At 43.2% G+C, this 4,186-nt stretch overlaps 1 protein-coding gene across 1 annotated transcript; it reads left to right on the plus strand.

Annotated features, from left to right (window-relative positions):
• Positions 1 to 219: 219 nt before the first annotated feature.
• hrh1 (histamine receptor H1) lies at positions 220 to 3,582 on the plus strand. The gene is made up of 2 exons (XM_028406797.1): positions 220 to 328; positions 1,806 to 3,582. The coding sequence occupies exon 2, from the start codon at positions 1,936 to 1,938 to the stop codon at positions 3,580 to 3,582; it is 1,647 nt and encodes a 548-aa protein (XP_028262598.1). The 5' UTR covers positions 220 to 328; positions 1,806 to 1,935.
• Positions 3,583 to 4,186: the final 604 nt, after the last annotated feature.

Genomic DNA, 4,186 nt, shown 5'->3' on the forward strand with positions numbered 1-4,186 from the left:
ATTGCTGTGAGCATAACAACACTGAATCAAACACTGAATCACTGAACTGTAAATAAAGGCACGCAGTCCTATCAGATGAAGCTTATAACTATATTTTATCAGCATATTTTATGAACTCCAAAGTTCAGAGAGAGGGAGAGAGAGAGAGAGAGAGAGAGAGAGGGAGAGAGAGGGTTGGAGACAGGGTTAGCTGAGGAGAGAGAGGCAGAGAGGGAGCGAGGCAGACGCCTTTGGAGTTCCAACCTCTGTCCTTCACTCGTTATTCTGATTTTTTTCACGCTGAATACAGGCTCGAACAATAATTCCTGGAAATCAATGCGCATGATTGGTAAGTCTGAACCTGCCTGGCTTATACAACTTCTATTTGTTCTGCAGTTTTCAAATTATTCTATCAAAACTGATTTAAAAAAATATATATATCTTTTTTGTCGGGCAAATGTTGCACGTGTGCATGTACGACAGCGCTAAAAAGTTTTATTTTTTTTAAAAAATGCGCAATCCCGCAGAGACTCAACAGGTGTTTCTCTGCGCACCGACTCGTAGTATTTCGCACTAACAGACATCATTTATTTGGATAGATGGGCTCTAAACAACAGGGCGAGAGATCGCACGATTAGTCTGTTTTGTAATGAAATCAGACCGGCAATGGTCATTACAGATAATTATATATTGTACAATTAGTGCTCGATAAATTCATATACAGATTTTTGTTGTTTTGTTGTCCAAACGTAGACAGTGCGCACCAGGGTTTATTGCTGCTCTGCTCTCCACTTGTGTTATTTCTCTGTGGATGTGGTGCGTAATGGGTCTTAAATATTTGTGTTGCAGGGACAGTTACTGTATACACACAGAGGCAACAGACATGATGCTTTGTGTTATAATGAAAAATGATTATTTGCATGTTTGTCCATGCCTTTGTGTCCACTTGTTGCATGAATCCTCTCACTCTCTAGTTCAATACTTTCGATTTCTCCGCCTTATTTAGGCAACAACTGTTTATCTGACAGAAATAAAAATAAATCTTTATCATTGCATGCTTCCTGCATTTTAATATCAAAGCATGATGACTGAATGAGTCACATTCTGACGATGTGCCACTAAAACCTTTCAGCTCCCACTAGCCACTGTTGTGATGATTTTCCTCACTAAATACTTTTCCTCCTCCAAGTGTGTGTCATCACTGAGTCAGCAGACATAGATATGCAGATACTAGAGATTATGTGTGTTTTTGGGATAATTACATGTGTACCTTTTAAGATCATAAATAGGCTAAATGATGCATTTTAACTCTTGAATGAATCACACAGAACTTGGCTCTGTATGGCAACAACTTCATTTGAGTGAAGGATCAACACATACAAACGCCAGTCCAGCCACATATTGACGTTTCTTAATGTGAGGCATCTTGCTGCGCTTGTCATATTCAAACGATTGTCTAATAAACCTAATAAATAATAATAATAATAATAATAATAATAAATAAACCCAGGACATGGATTCCATCATATGCCACTGCCAGCATATAAATGCCTGCTGTCTGCGAATGACACAATTTGTCTACTGCGGTGTGGTTGATGGGATTTGCCACCCTCCCCTTGTGTAAGTGTTAAAGACAGCCAGATGGACAGTGAACGAAAAAGAGAAGAAGATACATTTTATGCTGCTGCACACCCAAACCAAAAACTTAAAAGGATTACAGGATTTTTTGATGGTGTTCTGGTTACATTATCCTATTTCTCAAGTGTTTAAAAAGCTCATATGTAATTTACACAAGCCTAATCTGTCACATTGTTTGTGTCTCCCAGATGTTACCCGGTTGGGATTTACAGCAAAATGGCGCACACAGTGGCTGACGGAACCCTGCTGCTCCACACATGTTTTGGTCAGCAGTAAACAGCAGAAGCCTTCCACAATGTGACTGGATCTGACCCTCACATGATGGATTCTGGTCTGTCACCTTCCACAGACCCTCTGCACCTCAATAACAGCTACTTCAATTACAGCCACAACAGCAGCTCGGGTGGCCTTCCCGGTGGTGACCTGATAAAGAACAGCACCCTGACTTCGCATGGCCACTTTCACAACGCCCTGCTGGGAGTCTTCCTGGGGCTCCTCTCACTCCTCACCATCATCATGAATCTGCTGGTGCTCTACGCCGTGAAGAAAGAGAAGAGCCTCCACACTGTGGGGAATCTCTACATTGTCAGCTTGTCAGTGGCAGATCTGATTGTAGGCACCACAGTCATGCCTTTGAACCTGGTTTATTTGTTGGAGGATGAATGGAAGCTTGGACGCGCTGTCTGCCAGTTTTGGCTCATCATGGACTATGTGGCCAGCACAGCTTCAATATTTAGTTTGTTCATCCTGTGTTTGGACCGGTACCGCTCTGTCAGGCAGCCGCTCAAATACCTGAAATACCGAACAAGAGGGAAAGCCAGTGTGATGATTTCTGGAGCCTGGTTGCTGTCGATGATGTGGATTATTCCTATTTTAGGATGGAGGTCTTTCACACATGTGGATCTTAAACCCGAGGAGGAGAACAAGTGTGACACAGACTTCAGGTTTGTCACATGGTTTAAGGTCATCACTGCCGTCTTCAACTTCTACGTACCCTCACTTTTAATGTTGTGGTTTTACACGCATATCTACTTGGCAGTGAGGCAACATCTAAGAGACAGAGAGAGGATCATTCATCCGGCCGATTCTTTCGCTGAAAATGAGAATGGACGCATTGCTCACACCCCTGAAAAAAATGACTCCAAATCACCCAAGAGAGAAAGTGAGGTTTCCCTGAAAATGTCTAAAAAACATCGGCTGCTGGACCAGAACACGCTGGATCAGACATATTCCCTCGAAGAAGCTGATAAAACCAAAGGAGCTTCATCAAGAGCTCACAGAAAAATTGGTGTAAAGTGCCAGCAGAAATCGCTGATTGCCAAAACAACAAAACGTCTTAGAATGGCACGAAAGGTGAAAAGGTGCTCCTTGTCTCCCGAGGAGAAGCAGCCAGGCACCGAGGTTCCCCTGAGCCAGCCGCAGGCACCACAAGATGTAACCTGCTCAGGCGGAAATAACGAGAACAAACTCCAAGCTTCTTTGAATGAATGTCACGTCACAGTGCCGAACTCGGTGAGCGGAGTCTGTGATGTCAGTCAGGTGTCAGACGTTCAAAGATACACATCCGTGCTCTACAACAACTACGACCCCAGTCAAGCTCTGCCTTGGCCAGAGGAAGGGGTCGAAGATGCTAAAATAGACCCAGAAAATGCGGTGACTCTGAGGCAGGCGTGGCAAAGGTTTATCGACCAATCACGTCAACGTATCCAAAGTCTGAGAATCCGTAAAGAGCACAAAGCAGCCAAGCAGTTAGGCTTCATAATTGCTGCTTTCCTATTGTGCTGGATACCGTACTTCATAGCTTTCATGGTGATGGCATTCTGCAAAGAGTGTGTGCACCATGACCTTCACATGTTCACCATATGGCTCGGTTACATCAACTCCACTCTGAACCCTTTTATATACCCGCTCTGCAACGGGAACTTTAAACGGGTCTTTAAAAGCATTCTGAACATTCGTTTGTGACTGCATGTGGGCAGCACAAGGAAGCAGGACAGAGTCACAGGAGAACATGGTGCTGCAGCAGTACAAACATAGCATCGATGTGAACTTACAAGCTGTACATAAAAGCAACCATAAATGGATCAGCACCCGTTGTTTTTTGTATGCAGAGGTGAAAACTTTTACAGTCTTTGGTTTCCCTTTATAGACAAATAACATGTTGTGTGGATTGTGGCTCAAATTACAGTGAAGATGTTTGTCAAAAATGAAAAATCAGTTTCTTTTAAAGCTTGTTTCCTCATTCTGGAATCTGAATCTGAGGTGAAATGTGCCAGTCTTCTCATAAATACATGACAGAATAGATTGATGGCTAATGAATGTGGCTAAGCTGTAAGGACAGACAAAGTGCTGAGGCAGGATGGATGGTGGATAGACTGTATGTTTTGCTTGTTTTCATGTCTTGTCACAGTCCTCTCTCTCTCTGTTTGTTTTTACTGTTAAGAACCAAAGTACTTGATGAGGTCTGGAACAAGACCCTTTTACAGCATTAGTCACTTTGCCAGTCTGCACCAAACCTCTCCTCCATAGCTGCCATTGAACACCAGCCCCAGGAGGCCACTAAACACTG

Source organism: Parambassis ranga, chromosome 5, assembly GCF_900634625.1.
Source record: "Parambassis ranga chromosome 5, fParRan2.1, whole genome shotgun sequence".
Lineage (NCBI taxonomy): Eukaryota > Metazoa > Chordata > Actinopteri > Ambassidae > Parambassis > Parambassis ranga.